The sequence below is a fragment of the Castor canadensis genome, chromosome 6 (genome assembly GCF_047511655.1).
Source record: "Castor canadensis chromosome 6, mCasCan1.hap1v2, whole genome shotgun sequence".
In the NCBI taxonomy this organism is placed as follows: Eukaryota; Metazoa; Chordata; class Mammalia; order Rodentia; family Castoridae; genus Castor; species Castor canadensis.
Window position 1 is genome coordinate 127,377,054 of NC_133391.1, and position 23,200 is coordinate 127,400,253.

At 36.2% G+C, this 23,200-nt stretch overlaps 1 protein-coding gene across 1 annotated transcript in view; it reads right to left on the reverse strand.

Annotated features, from left to right (window-relative positions):
- Window positions 1-399: 399 nt before the first annotated feature.
- Zswim6 (zinc finger SWIM-type containing 6) overlaps window positions 400-23,200 on the reverse strand; it is a 191,178-nt gene continuing 168,377 nt past the window's right edge. Inside the window, exons 6-14 of the mRNA XM_074077432.1 lie at window positions 19,490-19,666; window positions 19,073-19,219; window positions 15,775-15,921; window positions 14,284-14,544; window positions 10,660-10,795; window positions 7,108-7,265; window positions 6,250-6,413; window positions 4,501-4,582; window positions 400-3,109 (exon numbers count right to left, since the gene is read on the reverse strand). Coding sequence (XP_073933533.1) covers window positions 2,247-3,109; window positions 4,501-4,582; window positions 6,250-6,413; window positions 7,108-7,265; window positions 10,660-10,795; window positions 14,284-14,544; window positions 15,775-15,921; window positions 19,073-19,219; window positions 19,490-19,666 — 2,135 coding nt within the window. The 3' untranslated portion in view covers window positions 400-2,246. The remainder of the gene's footprint in view (window positions 3,110-4,500; window positions 4,583-6,249; window positions 6,414-7,107; window positions 7,266-10,659; window positions 10,796-14,283; window positions 14,545-15,774; window positions 15,922-19,072; window positions 19,220-19,489; window positions 19,667-23,200) is intronic.

Here is a 23,200-nt window from a genome sequence, read left to right on the forward strand (position 1 = left end):
CTTTAAACCATAGACACAAGAATACCTCTTCCAAGCTTAGCATTTATTAAACACACAAAGTACTTAGGATCCTAAATTATAGCTATTAGTAAGGGAGGAATGACCACTGTACAAACTAAAAGCAAATACATTACTCTGTCTCCTGTTTTATCTTTGTGATTATCTGATTAATGTCTGTCTTCTCTCATAAAGCAGACAGTTAAGCTCCAGGACCTAGTTTTGTTCACCATTATATCTCCAGGGCCTAGGACAATGCCTGGAAAACAGTACTGAAATATTTACTGAGTGGATGGTATGCATTAAACACTTAAGAAGTTAAATGTGACACTTACGTACCACAGGTCTATAATCACCAAACTCAAGTGTAATGGGATATATCATAAAGGAGGCAGAATCAACTTTCAAAAAACTAATTTTAATCAAACAAAAATTGTTGATCATTAACAAGTTTATAAAACAGTGATTTAGTTACATAAATAAATTGATATCAGTGTATCAAATCTTAATTACTTTCAACTTCATGAGCATGTTTACATGAGTGATGAAGTACAACTTTTTTTTCTTTTTAGCTATTATAATAAATAAAATGGAGCGCATGAAATAGTTCTTCTAAACAAAAATACCTACAAACATACCTCTAGCATGTTCTCTAATGAAGGGAACAAGAGACACTGGACAACTTTGCACCAAAACATAAAAATTGCTTTAAAAAGCACAAGGTTACAGAACCATCAGCTAAAGTAAAGACACTATACTGTAACCAAAGTTGGTATTTTAATAATATAATGAACAGTTTGGTAGTTAGATCTCCAGTTTGGTTATTTTAAAGCATTAAGACAAGGCAAGATAGAAGGCTGCTTTTGTTTGAGTAATTCTAGAGAAAATAAAATATATTTAAAAAAAAAAAAGAAAGAAAACTGAAAAGTAGAACAGTCATACCTACACAACTTTCTGTCCTGCACAAAGTCAAAATACCTATGCAGAATAGATATATAATATATATAATGTTATTTGTGCACAAAGGTTAGCTTATTATTAGCTCACTGCAAAGGCGTAATGTATCATATGTCAATTGTTTTTGGAAAATGTTTTGCTTTCAGTGTCAAAAGGATATTTCTTTTAAGTTTCCTAGGCTAAGAGGCACGAACCCCAATTTCGGCATACTGTATATTCTTAATGCTAAGGCTTGCTGCTCTGGCTGTGTATTTTGTTGTCCCTCTTTATTCTAGTGCCTGTTACAAGCATGTGTGGTGTAGTGGTTGTTGTTGATGTGTGTGTCTGTGTGTATACATATATATATGTATACAGAAGTTGTATAAATATATATACATATATAATTTCCTCCCAATAGATCTCAGTCCAACCATGCAATCCAGAAGGTGGCTCTGCATAGATGCCCAGCATGAAGTTCACCGCCTGAGCCAACCCTGAAGCAAGGCGCACTTTTAGTCCTTCTGATAGGTTTTCTCTCAGTTTTTTGTTTTTGTTTAAAACCAAGCTACTGCAGCTTCAAGTATTTTGCATTACATAGAATATTTTTTATAAATTAGTTAATGTTATATTTTTCAATATTCAGACATATACTATAATATATATACAGTACAATAAATGCTCTCATTCTTTTTTTTTTTTAATTTTTTTGGATAAATCCCTGAGAATGTATGTTGACAGTCGCTAAGTTTCCACATGCACAAGCATCGTGTGCCATGCTTCTGGACGAACAGCACTGCAAAGCCACGTGGGTCAGCCTTTTCACTACTAGTATTTCATTTTGTTGGTTTGTTTAAATATGCTGAAAATGTAAAGATGAGTTACAAAGGAGTAAAGCTGAATCCATTCGAGGTACTTATCACAGGATGGAGGTGTTTTGTTTGGTTTTTAAAGCCATTTCAATTATTTTTTTGAGGCTGTGAACGTATACAGAAAACAGGAGAGCTATGTGGACTTTCGCCACTTGACAACATATACTCAGTGTAAACCAAACCTTTTTAACCTCTCTCATACAAAACCAATTAAAAAAAAAAAGGAATTTAAAAAAAAAAAACAGAAAGAAAGAAAAAGGGAGAAACTTAAAAACACACAAACTTTCACAACATGACGATTTAGTTTGCAAACGCAATATAACTATACACATATAATACCGGTGTGGCTCTGTTCTTTAAGTTAAAAAGGGTACAAAGGCAGGCTCAAGTAAAAACAAACCATCCCTCCCATCCCTACCCCCCACCCCATTCATACAAGTTCTATCAACCAAACCTCTCCCGAACCAACATCATCAGTTTCTTTTTGCCTTTGTAGATTTGTTTCAGGTTGTCAATAAACTGTGTAAACTGAATGTGTCCATCATGCGCCATTAGGAAGGTCTCTCGGGCCTTGCTGAGGAACTCTATAAACTCACTATAGTGCCGAGGACTGATGTGTGTGAGTCGTGAGTGTGTTGTGTTGATGTAGGCCCCAATCGTGGCATCCAAGAGCTGTCTCAAGGGGGCTTTGTCCAGTGACATGAGCTTACCAGAGTTCCTCCTTCCATGAAGTCCCACCATGCCAGGAGTGGTCAGAGTGCATCTGCGCAAAATGTCTGACAGTACCGTTGCACACTTGACACTCTTAACCACCAGAGGTATTATAGCTGCAAGCTCATTCTTACCCAGGGAGTGGCTAAGCGCACAGGCCCACAAAACGTCATTAATGGCAGGGTGTGTGTCCTGATTGTAGCTCAGGTTGAGATGGGTCATGGCCAGGGTGGCCAGCTTGTAGGCTCTCATGGGGTACCCGCGGTGCTCCATGTACCGTGCTATTGTAAAGAGCTGTGTGTAGCTCATGCCGGTGGTAGCAGCATCGAGGACAATTTGGTATGCCGTCTCAAAAGCTATGTGATCCTTCTCACAGAGGGTAAGTGCAGAGAGGGCACAGTTCTGTGGGTCCTTCATGGCGCACTGCAACGCGAGCGTCCGGGCACTGCTGGCCAGCTTTTCCTGCTGGTGGCAGTCAAGATGGAGGCGGACAATGGTGCTGTTGGACATCACAGTAGTTGCAACAATACTTGTGGCCTCGGTGGGAGTAAAGAGTGTAAACCAGCTCTGCATGATGCTGTCCAGGGCATAAACACCTGCAAGGAACACAATCCAGTCCTGTTACCAACAAAGAGGCTAGCCCCAGGTCTTAGTTCCACATTTATAATCAGTATTTACACTGTTAACCATCCTAGGATGTGAGCTAGGCCAGAAACCCTGAAGATAATGTGCCTAGGAACAACCTTGTAGAATAAGGTTATTATGGATTGTTACTCACTGAAATGCCTGAAAGGAACATGAACTTCCTATAATAAAGAAGCAATCCTCTTGGTAGCTGGTATTTGTTCTATGCTGCTTGCCATTTCAGACAATGGCTTCTTGCTAATGAGTGTTAGCTCACTGGGGCTTCCTGTCAGTTACCCACTACAGAATTTGAGACAGAAAAAGTACAACCCTCACTCAAACAAGGACTTTATATATATATGGTGTGTTTGTGTCTAAGTTCAAAAAAATTTAAGACACATAAAGAAGTAAGAAAATATTACCTGTAATCAAGAGAAAAAGAGTCAATACAAGTGGACTAATAGATGACTCAGATGTTGGAAATGGCTAGTAAAATTCTTAACCGTTTTAAGTACACAGATTCCATATGCCTCACCTGTAGGAAAAGTCTGAAAGTGAAGGTACTAAGTCTCAGAGAGAAATTAGATGTATATCCTGGTGCACATACAGCAGCTATGTGGCATCTTAAACCTACACTACTTTGTATTGCTTCAGTAATGTATGACTTCAATAACCAAACATTTTTATATTGAGGCCAAGATCCCTCACCCCCAAATAACTGTTACACATGAATAAAAGAAAAGTGATTTTACAGTATCTGTTGTGTCAGTATCTAGACACTGAGATGGCAGTGTCTTCTCAGCAAGAGGTGTATATCCTTTTTTGATGCAAAACAGGAAGACAGTTTAACCAACACTTCGTTTAAATAGCCACCACTGTGTCTGCATCCTTACTAAGAATATGTAGTTTCTTAGTCCTGATCTACTGCTGAAGAGGGGAAACAGGACGCAGCTGATGGGCAGGCAGGGGATTCACATATGGCCAGCTACAATTTCTCACGCAGCTGAAAGCCCACTGAAACCAGTACCTAGTGATCAGCTTTCCTCTGCTGGATACTCAGAAGGAGAAAAAAACACAACAGTATAGAGGTAACTTTATAGGAACTGAGTAAAAGGTGGTTAGTACTGATCTATTCCATTTTAAATAAGAGGTTGGAGCCTCACAATGTGATACTTTAGAAACTGAAGAATGAAAAGTGTGCAAAACTGAAGGTTGCGGCTAGGGGTAGGGGAAGAGAGTCTCTACAGTCACTAGAAGGAGCAGGAGTCTTGGAGAAGTCAAGGTAACAGAGTAGACATGTTCTTAAATCTGTAAATAGTACCATGAGGCACCTTGAAAAGCTTCTCCTCCAGAGTTTACCTACCAACTTCAGTAGCACACGTCACCAGCCACCTCACCATCTCTCGCCTTCGCCAATTTAAGGTTGACAGTGTCATTCGCATAACCTATACAAAGGCAGGATAGCATGTGTTGGAAGATTATTCTAAGTCTACAGAAAAAGAAAACAGTTCATTCCAAGGTATAAACTACCAGGCAGAGTCTCTATTACCCAAGGGATGAAAAGCACACTATTTAGATCAAAGATTTACTTATGTATTTGGGTATGTCCATAGTCCCATCTGGCCTTGCCATCACCTGGGATGCAGGAGGCCCACATTCTAGTCCTGGTGGACCTACTAACCAGATGTGGCATCCTGGACAAGTCATCCAATGTCTTTTCTCATCAGAAAAATCAGATGACTATAGTGGAGCATTAAACACAGTTCAAGCCCTCTTCTCCCCAGCTTTAACATTCCAAGGTTCAGTTTCTGGGGTTCCTTGTGAATTAATTCCAAGAACTCTCAGCAGGTAAAGAAGTATTTTACAATAATAATTGTAATTATTCCTACAATCTCTGCTCCTTTCTGGTGACTATGAAGATTACCCAGGTCTATGGAAAGAAATCATTTTTGATCATCTATCTAGTGATCTGATGTTTTTACTTTATGATAAGAAGTTCCAAGATAAACTTATCTACCTTTTTCCACTTCATTTTTTAAGATTCAAAACATCTAGGGACATGACACTCTGAAAGCTTTAGAAAGGCTCTGTAAGATTCCTTCTTAGGTTCTAGAAGTAACTAGACAGAAAGGAAGCTTTCACTAAACTGTCATTTACACAGAATTCCAAATAACCAGAAACCTCACATTGATGTTTCTTTCTGATTAAGCAATCTTTCAGATGAGACATATGATAATAAAAATAAGCCAAATAACAAGAATTTATATTTAAGAAGAAATTTGTAAGTTGTTACTGTGTAATTTAAAAGTAATCTTCTGTAACCTCTGCTTGTACAGTACTTCATGTTACAGGACATTTGTCTCTGGTCCAATTCTTTAATTTTATGAATATAATCACTGTAATAACTAAAAAACTAGATTAATCATCTAACCATGGCATTCTATTTCCCATATTTTAAGTAATTAGGGTATAACAAATCTCTTTCACTGCTCTTTAATGACAGAAAAGAAACCAAAAAACAAATGTTAAGAGATTTCATGGAAAAAGTAGAAACAAACTTTTCAGTTCCTGGTTTACACAGTAATCTGTCTAGAAACTATAAGGAAGCAAATGTCTACCTGCATGACTAACCCAAAATGTCCTTTTATTGCGTCCTGCTAAAATCTGAAGCTGGACCCTAGTCCAATCACCTGTCCTTTACTCTCAGGGTTATAAAAGAAGATAGAATTCCCTAATGCAAACATCAATAAAAACTCATACTTCCTCTAAAAATTTAACCCTCACAACTGTATCTTTATTATACATATTTTTACTCAAATCTCTTGCTAGCAATAATCCTCCATTCATTGAAAGGAGAAACAGTGATGCTAAGGTTGTAATTCAGAAAATCATTTTTAAAATTGAGAAACATGAATAAGGCTTCTGAATGTACAGTCCCTGTACCTCAGGAAGCAGTATGGATGAGCTGAAAGTGAACACACGCCTGAAGTGTAACAGATTTGGGCTCTGAAGAATCATTTACCTATACTAAAAAATTAAAACAAACACAACCCTAAGAGGTACCATTAATTAGCAGGGTTTGATGCCCTAGAAAACACCACCAAACATGTACCTGCAGGCCCAGCTCCAGAGATACTTTCAAAAGAGTGATATCTGGCAAACTGTCCATGAGAGTTGCTATTTTAAATGCATCTTGGGCAAGTTTGAAGATGTGTGATGAGGAGTGAATATTTTTCTGGATGGATTCTAATACTGTTTCCAGCCTCCGAACATCGCCTGCATTGAACAAAGGAAAAATCAAACCACATCAAATCAAATGTAAGCAAAGCAAAATAAACAATAAAACCCCTAAACACACACACACACACACACACACATATAAGATAAAGACGGAGAAAGGATAAAAGGACACAAACCATAAAACACAAGTTAATTTACCTGACCAAGGGCAGAGATGTTACAACTAAGTGTCTCAGTTACTGCAATGTCTATGAATCTCAGCTTCACAAAAAGATCCGTCGAGATACACCCTCAATGACTAAGAGCACATATGAACTTGAACCAACATGAGATAACAAATAGCTCTCCCAGTTTCTACTTATGTATTCTGGTGACTATTTCAAGGATAACAATAAACAACAAAAGTAACCGAACCTTTTGATCTATTTCTAAATTTGAATCATTTACCTTTCTTTGACATAGTAACTAACCTCAATTCTCCCAGCAGCAAATATTGTGATACAGGTAAATAAAGAAAATGCCAGGCTCAAATGAGTAGCACTTCTTTTGCCTCAAGCGCAAAACATGAAACTAACATCTAAAGAAAAGGATGCCTTACAACTTATCTGACATAACACCACTATTGAGATTAAGATTTTTAAAAAAAATGACTCTTGGGGGCGAGGGAGGCAAACAACAAACCAACAACAAGGCTTTGGGACATTATAATACCTTTGGCACATTATAATACCTTTGGCTGCAGTTAGCATGGTAGATGCCAGCTCACACTGCTGGGATTCAATGTGGCTTAGTGTGAACCAGCGAGGGTATCGGTTAGGAACAACTGACGCGATGTGGTGTGGGCGGGTGAGGTCCCCTGTTGGAGCAGTAGATTCCAATACTAGCAACCTGTAATGAGAAGATAAGGAAGGTGACCTCTAGTTATTACTTGTTCATTACTTTGGGCAAAATGGCCAGCAGAAACCAAAAGAGTGGCTAAATGCTGAAGCAAACTGTGCAGGACCCTGGTTAAGGAACCAGAGTGAGCTGGTACAGCTAACTTTTGCTGTCTGGATGTCATTCATCTTAACTGCTCATTGCTCAAACCTAAGAAAGAGATTTCCTTTATTTAGCATTATTCAGAAAATTGCAAAATTCAAGGAACTTAAGACATGCAACACTGAAAACAAGACTTAATGTTTACCTACCATCATTAAATATTATTGCGCATTAAAAATAAAAAAAACAGAAACTGACAGTAAAATGAAGATTTAAGACTGAGATTACAATAGTCAGGGACCATTACATGAAAAAGCTTACCCTATTAAAATATAAAATAAGAGGGAGAGTAAAACAAAAATGGCCTCCTTTTCACACATTCATAATTTCTACAGGATTTTAGTTTCTGTGACTTCAGGAATCTGAAGTTAGAATATATTCTATCTGTTCTAACAATCATCTAAGATGAACACAATTGAACTAAGTTATTTGTCTCTGACAAATTTGCATAAATTTAGTGTGATTTCTGATTTTAGTCTTTAAGAATATGTTGACAAATAAATAATTCTTGAAAACAAAGCACATGCTTAGTGACATCTTCTAAATATTAAGTATCAAAGAGATCAGTAGAGAAGCTACAACCGAAATAATTCCTTTACAATAATCAAAACAATGGTCTTTCATTCAAGTCCGCTAGTTTTAGGAACTATGGAATAAGAGCTGGGGACTGAAAGTTAGCAGGCTCAGGGAGTGATGCTGGCCTTTCAGGTCTAGCCAAGAGCAGTTATTTCTCAGGTAAGCCAAACGGCTCACCTTTTCATCTAGGGACAAAGAAATGTTGGCATTAGAAAGGGTGGCAAGGTAGACAATAAATAATAAGAACTTTGGCAAGGTTGCTACTGACCTTTTTAAAAACTCTGTATTCACAGACAGATCTTGCCAGATCTGTCTTGCCAGAGTTGATATAGAGAAAAATAGTTTACAGTCCAGGGAAAATGAGAAAATGAATGCTGAAGATACCTTTCCTTAGTCTCTTTCCAGAAGAACTAAGAAGCAAGCAAGCAAAATCTCTCTTTTCCCTCTTGTTCCCCTGGCTGCCTTGAAATGCTCCAGTAGGTTACATTATGTAACCTTGGCCACAGCAGGGCTTTGGCTAGGGTAGCAGTAAAAGGACAAAAGAAAGATGGAAAACAATTCCCCTGTACCCTGCTTCTATTCCCCACAAAGAAACTGCCTGGGCAGCAATCACAGGAAAATATAAACATGCTGCCAAGTATTCAGTAGAACAACAAACTTTTCTGCCTGGCAGATACTGCTACATAAGCCAGAACCATACAGAAACCTGATGCTATTTTACCCTTAAACTTTATAGTGGTAGTAGCAACAACATTTGGTAGCATCATAACATTAATGTACTTCCCTTTAAAACAAGAGTAGAACTTTCAGGATTAAAGTAAGTTTAGAGATGAGCATCTATCTTTGTAATACAACTTCTATTTAGCTTCCGAAAATGGGAATAGGGATCTACTTATAAAAATGTGCTCTAAAATACAAACCATGTGGTATAAAGCCATTTGAATGGGAACTGTTGATTCTATCAATTCTTGATTTTTTTTGATACTGTAAAAACAAGACAAGAGAGTACTTAAAGGTTTCTCTAGTAAGTTACAGTAGACCCTTGGTATCTGTGGGTATACAGTTCCAAAGAGACTGCAGCTGAAGAAAACCCGCAAATGCTCAGGATGCATAGTGTTGAGTTCTGTGCTGTATTGTGGATGCTCTATTCATTTTTCCCAAAATGTTGCCCAATTTCCGCTAAAGACGTGTCACCTTTAAAAATCTAAGAATTTCAATTTATCACTTAAATTAAGCACATTAACACCTTGCTTTTTGGAAGACACATTTCCAAAAAATTAAGGGCAGAGAAATGTTAGCAAGGTCACCCAATAATCTGAACACAACTGATAATATCATGGGACTGACTGACCGCTTTTCCACACCAACTGAGCTGCATAATGAGTGCAGGAGAACTTAAAATTTTCAGTTTTGAAATTTTTTTATTTAAAAAATTTGTTTATTTTTACTGAACTTCCTCAAAACTGTGTGTAATAAATCTACAAATAAGGTAGATATAATGAGATTCATGTGGCCAAGGAGAGCACATGAAATTAAAGGCTATCTTAGCCTGAAAACACACTGACACAAGGGTGTATGTACACACAAACACAGCCACCCCATCACTATATAAATAGAAGACAAATATGGGCTACACTCGATATTTTAAAAACATTAACTCTGGGAACACTGATGGTTTTTAGGCAAGGATTTGTTTTTGAGTCTTACATTGATTACAAATGAAAACCTTCTGATGGAATCAAACTATTCCTCATGATACTTAAACTTTTAGATCTACCCAGGGCTTGTCTTTAGTTAACTATAATAGTGTCTAATCTTTACTTTCCACTAGAAACTTAAGAGTGTTTTTACCAATTTTTAAAAAAGGAAAAGAAGAAAAGGTCAATTTATTTTTTAAAAGGCACATATGCCTTTTAGGTTCTTACAGTTTGGATACATACAAGATTTAAAAATATAATCTTAAGTTAATTGAAAAGTATTCACCTTGAACAAATTCACAAAAAAACTTGGTGAATTAACTTTAAAAGGGAATGTGAGAATGAGAGAGTAAATGGCAGAGAACAAACGTATTCTAGTTGTTATAAGTAGAAAGGAGGAATTGAGGAGATGGAAGTAGTCAGACAAGGTAAGTAGACCCTGGAGGATCCCCAACAAGGTTTCCTTCAACATCAGACACACATTCATTTTTTCTTGGCTTCCTATTGATTACAAATGTCCTGGTGATACAGGAGCCTATTTTCACTGGTGGTGGAACATGGAATTACAATGGGTATGAAGGTCTTCCTCAATTATTACATTCAGGCAAACTTATTTATCATTTATCAAGATTTTGAAAACCTAATTCTTTCAAAACAATCTATTCAGGAAGGCTGTCTTCTGATTAAATTGTACTCAATTCTCAAATTCTACCTTTAATAAAAAGTAGGGAAAAGCCAGGATGGGCTTGATATAATGGTAGTTAAGGAAAACAGTTCTTTCCCTACTTTAAAACAAGATCAAAACAACTCAACAAACCAATCACCTCCATGATCCAGGAAGCATAAATAAAATAGTATCTTTTGCTTTTCTGCTTCCTGCAAAACATGTATGAATGCGAAGTCAGTTAACAGCCATTTCTCCCAGTGGGGAATTTGGATTGCCTCTGCCCAGCTGGGCTGTGAATACGTACCGCATTGCTCTCAGTGCAATTTTGTATGCCAATTCAGCATCATGAGGTAGGAGAGAGGTGAAGAGATACTTGGCAAATGTGTGCATTGGAACGCTCTCCCGATGGATTATTTCGCCTAAACCACTATATGGTCCGGCTGTGGGAAGAGAATATATACGTTTGACATTCTTAAAAAATGAACTAATACTTAATTCTTATAAGGTATATTTAAATTTTTAATGTAAAGTTATGGTATACATAAGCCAATCTAGTTAAGAATTTAACTACGTAATAGTAGAAAGGAATAAAATTTTTGTCAAAAAGATTCTACAGGTTTTATATAGTATCCTGTACAGACTTCATTTCATGAACAATTCTCCCAACTGTTCCACAGCTACAATGAGAACCACTGAGCTAAGTAAGGGGCACAACCCACTTACAATACAGGTGTTCAGAGAAACAAGTCCTCCAAAACATGAAACCCTGGTTGAAGATGAGGAACATCCTTTCTCAATGTGTGACAATTGAGCATCCACGTATGTAAATGTACAGATGACTACTTAACTACAGAACCTATCCCTTATGGAAACTTAAGTCCACAGATATGCCAGCTTTCCAGAAAACAAGAGATGTGGGAGGACTCTGAACCATCACTCTCGACATAAAGACTTTATACACATTGCTTCTAATAAGCAGAAGGAGATATTAATCCCACAAAGTGAATAATGACAAATTACCCAGACAAAAGACAAAAGAAAAACATTAAAATAACTGAAATCTACTACCCTTTGGTCTCTGGAAGGCCAATTTTAAAGGCAAAATTACATTTGAGCTGTCAAAATTAATTTCTTAGCAAATTCTGACAGGTATAGTGGCAGGGCTGACTTCTCCTGTGTGAATGCTGCTCTGAGAAGGAAACAAAGACTTTTAAAATAAAATTTGAAAGGAAACCACAGTGGTTACTTAATTCAACCACTTTGTACCTAGGTTCTGTAAGGTTTAGTTACTGTAAAATGTTTAATAAATTAAGTTTCCATGTCATCTTTGGGTAACATCCGTTTCAAGATTTCTAGAACTATGAACCATGACACTACTGCTCTAGAGGACATAATACATTTACTTTCCATAAGAAAAAGCAGTCTGGCGAAGAGTTAAGAATGCAAGAAATACAGTTTAGAAGAAATGCTGAGAGGAATTACTGAACTGAGTATTAGGTAAGAATATGATATATTCTAGACCACTTGGAAGTTATTCTGTAACTCAATTTTTTGGTTAGTATTTTTTAATTACTATTTAAGTACTTTGAAAAATAATATAAAACAACTTTTTTTTTCACCTAAACAAACTAAAATCCACCCTAAATTTCTAATTTTATCAAATCCATTAATCTTTTTCTTTTCTTTTAAAAAATTAAAAAAAGTTTTAATTGTTCTTCAAAAGTTGATATAGCATTTGTATTTACATTTTTCATTCACGTAGCAAGCTATATGCTTAAGTTACTAAGTGTGATGGACTAATGTATATGCATTTCCCCAACTCATATGTTGAAGTCCCAAACCCCATTGTGTCCGTATTTAGAGACTTTATGAAAGTAATTACATTTAAATGAGGTCAAAAGAGCAGGGCACTAATCCAACTGAATGAGTGCCTTTGTAAGAAGAGATACCAGAAAGCTTGCTCTATTTTCTCTCTGTCATGTGAAGATAGAGGGAGAAGGTGACTGCCTTCAGGCCAGTAGCATAGCCCTTGACCTTGGATTTTAGTTTCTAAAAGGTGAGAAATACCTTTCTGTTGTTTAAGCCACCCAGGCTACTGTATTTTGTTACAGCAGCAAGAGTTGGCTAAGATCCTAACTCTATTTACTTAAGGACTAATTGTATCAAATTTGCAGATTATCCATATTCTTTATTTCTCTTCCATTTTCTTTCAGGTTGCTCTTTAAACTACCAGGTTTTCTTTTTGTACTATTCAGGGAAAGCCAGAATGCATAATCAACATTTCATTAACATCTCCCAACAAGAAAAACATTCAGTCAGATATCACAGAATTATTTGTGGATAAATAATTAGTATAATCCATGAACTCAGGGGTACTGAATAGTAAAAATCCGACATTTGGTACTAAGTTTCCCCAAAAGTACTTTCCTAGTACATCAACTGATTCATCCAATTCTGTGGCTAGAGGAGATTAACACTCAGCAATAATTCAGGGTTACTGCTCCCTCTTTTCAGATATCCATGCCTGCTAACTAATTTACTTCTGAAATTTGCAAAGAGCATAAACGTGTAGGGAACTTCATGTCTCAGTGCAGTCAGTTCACTTACGAAGTTCTTATCTTTTGGAGTTTAGAAATGGTCCCTTGATTCCCCCCTTGGACTGCCTTTTGTTCTGACCAACCCATTCTTGGTGGGCTGTGCAGGGCCAGGGAAAGGGCAGAGGCAAGGATGAGTTAACAGGACTCCTTTTCAGGCACAATTCTCATAAACATGTCTGATGTGGGTAGACTAATCAAAGGCTAAGACAAAGTTAAGAAAAATTAATTGACTAGTGAGCATGGAGACATATTTTAAAAAGAAAATTATAAGAAGATAGTACATATTATCAACTTTGAAAATCACATTCCACACCCTCTTCCTGAGCTTCAGGACAATGGAAAGCAACTCAGTGTAGTCAATGACAGAGCATTAAAAGGATGTTAGTGGCTAATGATATTGCTTAGGTATCAAAAGGAATTATACAGAAGGAAACTGAAAGAGTAATTAAATGATCAGGAGCATTCTTAAAATTTAACAACATGGGTTTTTATCTTTAGAAAAAAAATAAAACTATAGTAGGGTACTTCAAAAAATTAGGAACTTTTAACCAAAATGAAGCATGCTATTAAGAACGTTTACCTTAAGAACATTTTCCCTTTTAAGATGTATTTCTAAGACATATAAATGTATAATATAGCTGAAGAAAATATTTTCTTTCAAATAGATCTTTAGCTTTAGGCAAATCAAAGGTTTTAAAATGCTATTTTCTTTAAAGACCTTCCTTACATATAACTGTTTGGGATATAAAATGAAGACATCATATTTTGAAAAATGGTGCCAGTCAAAATTTGTTAGGTCCTTTAAGTCTCAACCCTATAAAAAGAAGAAAATTAAGACTTTGCCTTAGAGATTTGATGAATCTTTTTTCTTGGTAAATCTATGCCTAATAAATCCTGTGAAACAATTAGGAGAAAGTAGAAATTCACTCCTGTAGCCTTTAGTTCTTTATAGAATGTGTATATGATAGTAAATAATCTGCAGGAATGCCAACCAATTACTACTTTATTATTTAACTGATCAAGCAAATAGAAAGATGACTACTAAACATAACACACTAAATATCAAAACTGTGTTTATCTCAGGAATGTACAGCCTAAATAAAAACAGTCCTTTACAAAGGCAGTTGCATTAAATGGGGTGGATTTTCTAACAGGCTATCCTACATGACAACCTACGTCAAATGATACAAATCTGAACATCTGTATTTTTAATTTGGTGATCATGTCAATCAGGACAACTACCATATTAAACGCACTTGCACAGTATTCTAACATAAAGATTAACACCTATCACAAACTAGCTAAATAAGTGGAAAACCTTATCAAGCTACCTTCTAATAGGAAGACTGCTTGCTTGCGAAAAATTTTCACCAGTGTGTCATCCAATTCAATTTCCTGAAGCTTAGAAATGAGCTGTTCCTCGTTCCGGCAAACTTTCTCTTGTGTGTACAGCCCATCAGGCATGATGCGCTGCTGCCCCAGACCTATCAGAGCTACTTCCACAGCCAGTGTCACATAGGATTCTCCTTCTTCTAAGAACTTGTGTGCAGGGAGATGCTGGTATTCCAGAGACTTGCACTGTCCCATATTTTCTGTAAAATGTCATAAAAGAAATCAGAATTAAACAACTTTCGCAGGAATTTTAACAGGTATAAACATTTGCTCCAACTACTACTAAAAAATGAATTCCTGACTTAATTCCAAAAAAGCCAGAAAACAATTCATAGGTTAAAGTGATAGTCTTCCAATATCTTTTTAAAAGTGACTATGAGTGATTAAATGTACATGTTTTCTGGGATGGAATGTTAGAAATACTCTTTATCATTGAAAATGAGTCACCAAAGAAAACTATAAATCCAAGAAAGTATGATACTAAGAATCCCTAAGAGTGAAAAAAGATTTTAAACAAAAGTAAAATTACATGCTATGAAAGTCATAATTAATTTTTTTGTATAATTAATATATGCTAATAAAAAAGGTTAGCTTTAAAATTACATGATTATAATAGTTACTAATTTTTTAAGAAAAGCATTAAAAAGTTTATATACTGTAATTATCATGTTGAAATTTATAATGAAAACATTAGAGAACATAACATAGACAACTCAATTTCAAAGTTCTTTTTGTTCAAGAATCATCAGTTATCACCAGAGGAACAATTCTTTGAGCATTCTCTTGTCTCTGTTAAGGTGCCTCTATTAGAAATTGTAACAAGTTTCAATCATCCAACTCTCAGGAAAAGTGAATTCAGACTCACACCTTTTATCCTCCTGGCAGAGTCTGAGCCACACTGAATCCATGGAGATAACCACCCCAAGGGAAATTATGATGGACAAAATAATTAGCCTCCTGATTTCACCCAGCCATGGAAGTAAAAAGGAGACAATTCTTAGTCCCTTGCTTGTCACACCCACTACCCTTAGGCAGTTTTTGGAGGGATGATTCTGAATTTTCAAGGGGCCAAAGAGAAATCTCTAAACACCACTTGAAAGGAATTGTGATGTAAACAGATTTAAATGGCATTTAATATTCCTTTAAAAAAATCATGTCACTTTTAATGTAAAGACACACTAAAAAAAGCAATGAAACTAAAATTTCTAAATGCTATGATGTACATCCTTCATTTTTTATCTTTATGTTGAGAAATAGTCAAAAATGCAGATAAACTCTTAGATGCAGAATCACTGGTCCTGAAAAGCAGGAAAGTATCCATTTCTTAGCTCTCTTGCTAATCATATAAACTGTTAACTATGTGGCTTCATAAAACATACTGTACAGAAAATCAAAGACAAATGGCACCAGACAAATCTGAAAAGCTTTACCTGTAAAATCTGAGAACCCAGAGAAGTTTTCATCATCATTGTGGCAGGCTTCCATGAGGCTACTGAACAGAGTACCCACAGGGTCTAGTGGATGTCCAACCCAGCCTTCCAGATTGGTTATTGAGGTTATACTTTTATGGGGCAGCTCTGTGTGAAGAAAGGAATTGGGAGATGTGGAGCAGAAGGGAGAAAAGTAGGGGTAGGGCAGGCTCTACCACTTAATAGCAGCGTCCCGACAAGTTAGTAATGAATTCAGATAGAAATGTCCCTTTAATTAAAATAAACTGATCCAAAGGTACATAATCCCCAACTCACTGAACTATTTTGAGTTCCAGAGGTTCATCTGTAAATCAGAATAAATGTTATTAAATTCCCTGGATAGTTCCCAAACATCTACTTAATTCACATGTTTAACATAATGACCTCACATTACTATTCACACTATTAAGTCATACTGTATGAGGAAAAAATGAATTCCGCTGGATAACTGTGCAACCATATAATGAAGCCACCTCTATGAGTCAGCACTCACTGAGTCACCTAAAGTAAGGACTTGAGAGCAACTATAGCATGGGCTAGTCTTGGACTAAATTGGCTTCCTATCACTTTTTAGCAATCTTCTTTACTATAGATCTTTAAGTCATTTAAGAGAGGACTTTGGCTATAAGAGATGAACAACAGCAGAAGATAACATATATTTGGAAGAAACATATTTTAGTTTTCTTCACAGAATGTTAGAACTTTCAAGTTATATTATGGAGTACTCAGAAAAAAAGCTGTAAGTATTTAAGACATATTCTATTGTTGTAGAATTCTTGTATCTAAGCATTCCCTAAAATAATAATAGTAGCTCCTTCTTAAAGAAAATATAACAAAATCTATATGTGTAAGAAAAAATATAGAAAAATTAACATATATAGCCAAAGAGTCACACCATGAATTCAACACTTCTTTAGAAGTTCTCTTGTTTTGAATTACTATCAGTATATAAAGATGAAAAATGGCTTGGCATGATAGGCAAAATTTACTAAGTTTGGTGCTAGGTTCCTTGGAAAAATCCTTTCCTTTGGTTTCTGCCATTGGCTTTCATAGACACAACTAGCATGAACAAAAACCATGAGTACTCTTGGGAATAGCCAAATATGTATGTTTGGTTAAAAAAGGGGGGGAGGAGTGTGTGAGAGTGTGTGTGTGTGTGTATAAGTATGTCTAAAGGAAGTATTATGGATATACTAACGAATCTATTATCAAGTGATAGAAACTGAGGCAATGGAAGAAATAAATCACAAGTGGGAGGATAGTTTTTCCCTGCAGAATCAAGCTAACAAATCACGCTAACTAGTAATGAAAATGTTGAGACATTACATTTACTAATCTTGATCCGTGAATAAGTAACTGCTGTGGCACTTTGGACTTAACACAGCTATGAAAAATGTGGTCTTAAATATGGACAAACAATAACAAAGAATCAGAGAAAGTTATAAGTATAGAGATACAACCCTAGTAATACTTAACAAGAGTCAAAAATAAGTTTTCTTTTGTTGTAGGGTAAAAGAGAAATGGATCTGAAGAATGGCCTGGACTTGGGCCATAGGAAGTAAAAGATAATCATAGTAGTCTAGTCTTAACATGCATTCTAACTTACCTAAATGAAGTAACATTTTTATACTTTGTATTTCTTAGGTACCACATTTTAATCAAACAAATTTTAAAAACCAACATTTCTTAACAAAATTTGTGATATATTTTTAAAAAATCAGATGATCATCATGAGATAGTTCTTTTTACATTATAAAATGTGCCTGAATGCTACCCTTTATACTATTCTTTGGTCAAAATCTGTGTGTGTGTTTAGGGGAAGAAGGATTTCAGAAAAGTTTTCTACAGGGTCTAGCAATGCATCTCACAAATACCAGTGATGATGTGAAGAACATGAAGAACTGAACAATGTAATCACATACCAAGGCTATTTACATTCCAATCCCATTTGAACTTCCCTTTCTTTGGTTTAAAATATAACTCTGAAAGTTTTTCACCTCATAAATGACAGTGCTATAGTTAACATTCATAATACTTCCAGTAAAGAGGACATTAAAAGTGACAAACACTTGCTCCAACTTCCTGCCTATTTCAACAACTTTTAATAATTTGGTTGTATTGAAGGTGTGTGTATAATCACCAAAGGACTAAAAATAAAAACATAATCAAGAAAAAAAGTGCAACAGTAAGTGCAATTATTCTTAGTAAAAAATTAAATTCCAGAGTAAAAACAAAACAAACTAACCAAAGAGACACAAAAATAAAATTTATATCTATGTAAGGAACAAGATGTAGACAAGGCATATACACTTCATTATTGGATCAGGGCCTTCGTGATATAGTATCAGCCTTTGTGATTACTATTATGGTGCTTATTCAAAATTTAAAAGACTAATAAACTGAGATAAAAAGAAGTCAAATGTATCCTGTCATTTAAAGACTTGTCAAATGTCATTTACAGTTCTTGAAAAATCCAGAAATTCTGTTCTGGTTATTTTAAATAAATAACATGTCCTGATGTATAAATTATTGCAACTACAAGTTTATGAGTGCTTACACATTATGACAGGCCTTGTGTTAAGTATTTCATGGAAATTAACTACTTTGATCTCAGTATCTCTAAGAGATAGGTCCTCTACTGAGCCCTATTCTAACAAAGAGTGGTCTACTTTTTTTTGGCAGTTCTGGGGTTTGAACTGGGGGTCTTGTGCTCCCACCCTCAGAAGAGGGATCTAAATCATAAAGAACTCAAGTCATTGCCTAAAGTTGCCTGGCCTACATCTATTGCTGGGATTCAGGCATAGGCAGTCTATCCCTAGAATCCTTACTGTTAGAATTAAAGTACACTTATACAAATAAGTTATTTGACTTTCATCTTAGATGATCCAGACATACTAATTACTCAAACAATAAAAGAATATCCTTCTTAAAGTTATCTAAAAGGGATGAGCCAAACCAGGGTATATTATATGCATATATGGAAATGTTACAATGAAACTCCCTGTACAACTATTAAAAACTAATAAAAATGTTTCAAAATTATATGAGATTTTTATAAAAATCTTTTCTTACAATATTCAACCAGGAAAAAAAAAAAGACTTAAAATTTCTTACTGACCAGTTATCAAGTATTTTTAAAAGTGGAGAGAAAGCTATTTCTTGGCTCTAGTTTTAAAACCATCTCTCCCAGCAGAACATAAAAACCTAGTTATGTTATGGAAAATCCCACTCCAATGGAAACAAACTCCTTCACATTCACCTTTTTTCTGAGTCCGGAACATTTCCAACTGTTTCTGTTGCTGTCGTCGTAACGTGTTAACAATGGCTATTGCTAGTCTCAGTGCTTCTCTGGGGTACCCATGAGAACGTAATGCATCCACTCTTGCGCAGGCTGTAGGAACATGTTCTAAACAGAAAACCAAGGAGGCAAAGTTGCCACTGTCAGATAAATCTATAAAAATGATTTAATATTAAGATGCTTCTCCCAAAATACTTTAAAAAAGACACAAGGAACCATTTCTGTACATGCATTTGAATGAAAAACTCAGCTCCCATTGCCAAGCATTCATCCATCTCCCATTGAATCCCTCAATTCTCTACCTCCCACTTCCATAATGCTATAGAAACTAAACAAAGAAGTAAGTCATGGAAATGTCTTTCCGGTTTGGCCACTTACCATGCCAGAGGGGCCACCCGCGGGAGTCAAAGAGGGAGTTTTCAGTGTCGTCATGGTAACAGTAGTTGGTGTACAGGTCACTGCTGATAATGTGCTGCAAGTGGCTATCTTGCCAGTGGAGATCACATGCCTCGATGGCTCGTGTGAACACTGTCCGATGTGGCCTGTTCGATGAATCTGTTTTTTCCACAATTCAGAAAGCCATGTCAGGTATTATTCACATGTGAATAAATCAGCCATACCATTCTGTAGCCAGATGTTCATGAACACAACCACACACACTGTCCTACAACCCCAAGAAGGGTGACGGGTGAATGAATAGTCTTACATCCTAAATGCTAGGAGGCAGTCAGCCCAAAGAGCCAACACTCACTCGCTTGTTTTACCAAACACAAACATTCTGCAGCCATTAAAGCTCAGGTTAAAGGCATCCTGCAAAAAGAACTGTCAAGTCTAGTTTCCATGCCAAATACACTCAAAAGAGGCACTCGGCAAAAATTCACATGAAAACTCACTGCTCCCCACTGCTGAGGTGCTGTGGTGGGCTGCGCCCGATGGGAATCAACAGCTCTCACAAACACTATGCAAGAGATGCGACACCAGCCATGGAACCTTTCAGGAAGATGCAGTCAGCCTTAAAAATATGCATAAGGGTTGTGCTTTTGGTTGTATTTTTTAACTATATTGTGCGGTTTTGCACAATTAAAACTATTATGCTTCTTGGGATATAATGATTAAATGCCACTTTATATCCCAAAGGGCATAAATGCATATGTTTAACATTTCACAAAGCCACACAACATAGCTACAAAACAAACCAGCACTTACCTTGCCCCTACAGGCTGCCTCCTGACTCCTGGGCAGGTTCCATGACTGGTGTGATGTCCCCAGCATAATGTGTGCCGGGGCATCACAAAAGGAGAAGCATATACTCCGAAGAGGACTCAAGTTCAGGACCTGACAAAGAAAAGAAATGTTTGGGGAATAAAGGATATTCTCACCTCATCTCCTGGGATTGTTCAATTCCTAGAATCTATCTGCACTCCCACCCCTTGGGTCTCTACTCCAGACTTACCTCCAACCATGGAACAAAACTTAACAGGCCTCCTTTGAAAATCAGAGTAATGAACTGTTTTCATTTATGTGTACTTAACATAGCCTCACTGTTCTGAGATTAGATTTTAAGAAGCAAAATCTGGAGCTTCCTTAATGATAAGGTTTCTCCTTCCTATCTCTAACCCTTTAGCTGAGTACAGAAGACAACACAAACATTAAATAACAACTGGAAGAGGAGATTAGAGAATTCATCTAGTTCAGACTATTTTGCTGGAACTGAACAGCATGGGAAGTAAAGTGACTTGCTAGGTCACACTGCCAGGTAATGGTAGGCAGGATCAAAACAGACACCCTTCCTACAAATTCCACTGTATCAGGTGTTTTGAAAACCTTTTAACAAGTCTTTAACAGAGATATTACTCTGGTCTGGTCTCAGGTCAACTTAGCTATCCATACATGAATGGCAGACATATCAAAACACATGGATGACAAGTAAAAGGCACAAATAATGATGGACCTGTTATGGACCCTGACTAGAATCCTTATTAGCAGTAAACAGATGTATACACTGCAAAATGGAAAGGGTGGGACCTACCTTTAATTGCCTTTTGAATTTATGAGGGCCTTTTATTGAGCAGAATAAATATGCCCATACTCAGGAAAAAAACTCACTCCATAACCTCTCACAATAAATCAAATGTCCTAAAGTCCAGGTCTCACATAAGTATTTTAAGTGGCTTTTGTTATTTCACTCATTTTGTTTAGCTCAAATAATAGAAATACAATTTATAACTAAAAAATGCCCTTTAAAACAGTAACTCAGAATTCTGCATGTACTAAAAGAATGAGTAAGTTCTATGTGTTGAAAATTAAGGCTATAAAGTCCTACCGTAACATAAGAAACATAAAAATTATGTAAAAATATAAGGATTAAAAAGTTGTATAATTGAGAGGGTAGGCATAGTGGCTCAAATCTATAATCTCAGCTACTCAGAAGGGCAAGATTGGGAGGATCATGGTTCAATGCCAGTCCAGGCAAAAAAGTTAGCAAGACACCATCTCAACAAAAGAACTAAACACAGTGACACATTACTTGTAATGCCAGCTATGTGGGAGGTCTAGGTAGAATTATCAGGGTCCAGGCCAGCCACAGGCAAAAAGCATGAGACTGTATCTGAAAAATAACAAAGAGCTGGGGGCGTTGGCTCAAGAAGCAGAGCAGCTGTCTAGCAAGTGGAAGGCCCTGAGTTCAAACTCTAGTATTGCCTCTCCCCTGCAAAAAAAGTACAACTGAAAACCTGGCTTAATTAAGTATTGAAATCATGGTCGATTTTTATCTTGGATGCTTAGTTATTCAATTTTTGTAGTAAGAATGAAAAAAAGAGAAATACACTATATTGATCAAATTTTTTGAATGATAAATACACAATTTGTAAGAATTTTTTAAATAAAGTATATGCAGCATTGAACTTGGAAATTTTAGAAAAGTAAAAAGGAGGAAATTCATAGCTTTTTACAAAATATTAAAGATAAAAAACTAGCTGCCATTTGTTATGTTAAAAAAAATCTATGCAAAGTGCATAGATTTTTAATATTGTTAAATTCCAACAAATTACCCCAGCAGAGGCATGGTCTCATAAGTCCTTCACCACTCACTCTAATGTGCAAATGCATGAAATGCTGCAAATGGTCTGGCTGAATAGAGTCCAGTTGCAATGGGCTGGCTACTGGATTTTGGGGTCCCAGTAGGTTCTCCCCTAGAGGGGAGAGCAATGCAGGGGTATAGCCAGTATGAATACCAGCAAACTCTGAAGGGATAATCTTTTCTGACAGCCTCAGGAGGCTGTGGGTGTTCTTCTAAAAACCTGGTGCCGTTAGGCACGGTAGCCATGAATTACTGACTTTGGAAATTAGAACCTAACTTTATACTACCCAGCCCAAACCATAAGAGAAATGAACTGTGGTATCTGGAGGCTGAATCACTTCTTACCAGCTTTCTAAGGCCTGTAGAATATTTGTATTTAAACAAGGATAACATAATAAATAGAAAATAAAAAGTGTAAGATACCAGAGTGGTAGTCCCGAAAAAGCAGCAGGAAATGAAATACAGAAAGCCTCAAAGGATAAAAATAGGAGATTAAAAATATTGCCTATGTAGATATTAGCAAACCCTTCCCTAGCAATGAAGAGAATAAACGTTGGAACAGTTAAACTTGAAAATCCTGAGTATCTAGGAAAAAAAAAAGGCTTATGAGGGATACATTTATTTTCTTTGATGTTATTAAATAAAATCATCATGAGCGATAAAGATAGGATGGATTTCAAATACTGAATTCCCAAGGCAAGTATCTGAAGACAAAGCAGAGCCAGACAGTCCTCTTTCCCAAGTCCTAAAACTTCTGTTTGATTGAACAAGTCCCTTTGTAGGAATACACAGACAAATATATATCATCTTCATACTTTGTAGAGGCTGAAAACATTCTGCTAACCTCATATTCAAACTGAGCACACTGTACAGCTCTTTTTACTAAGACCAACTCCTTACATGGCCAATACACAGAGAATGAATGATATCAACTTGATTTTGGATCCTTTTAGTGTCATTTAATTTCTACTTTGTTTCTAAAATGACTTTAAATTAATTTTGCTCTAGTT